General features: G+C 61.1%; 1 protein-coding gene across 1 annotated transcript in view; it reads left to right on the top strand.

Moving 5' to 3' along the window:
• Positions 1 to 486, top strand: part of FBLIM1 (filamin binding LIM protein 1) — a gene marked incomplete at its 5' end in the record, with an annotated part of 2,583 nt that overhangs the window by 1,884 nt on the left and 213 nt on the right. The window contains 1 exon segment of the mRNA XM_010284220.1: positions 81 to 198. Coding sequence (XP_010282522.1) covers positions 81 to 198 — 118 coding nt within the window.

The raw sequence follows: 486 nt of genomic DNA on the forward strand, positions 1-486 counted from the left end.
CCCCACCCCCCCGTTGGGGGCGTTTCGGCTCTCCCCCGTCACCCCACGTGGCTCACGCCGCTCCCGTTTGCTCCCATCAGGAAATACGCCGTGGTCTGCAGCGCCTGCGAGCACCCCATCGTCCCCCGCGATGACAAGGACACCTACAAGATCGAGTGCCTGGGACGCAGTTTCCACGAGAGCTGCTACCGCTGCGAGGTGCGGCCCCGAAAGCCGCGGGGTTTGGCACTGAGCCTTTTCAAAGCATGGCCACGGGGCTCACAGCACCCGGGGTTATTTCCTAGCCAACAGTTTATCCTGCAAGCGACGGGGAGGGGGGAGAATAAATCAATCGTATGAAAAGGACGACGCGTTCGGTCGGGAGAGCTTCAGCTTTTCACGCTTTTGATGTAGCGTGTTGCTTTTTCCGAGTGCTGGTGGGTTTTGCAGGGAAGATGGGATGCAACGGCACCGTGTCTCTCGCGTGCGGTGCGGCAGGGGGATCTT

The sequence above is a fragment of the Phaethon lepturus genome, unplaced genomic scaffold (assembly GCF_000687285.1).
Source record: "Phaethon lepturus isolate BGI_N335 unplaced genomic scaffold, ASM68728v1 scaffold30853, whole genome shotgun sequence".
NCBI lineage: Eukaryota > Metazoa > Chordata > Aves > Phaethontiformes > Phaethontidae > Phaethon > Phaethon lepturus.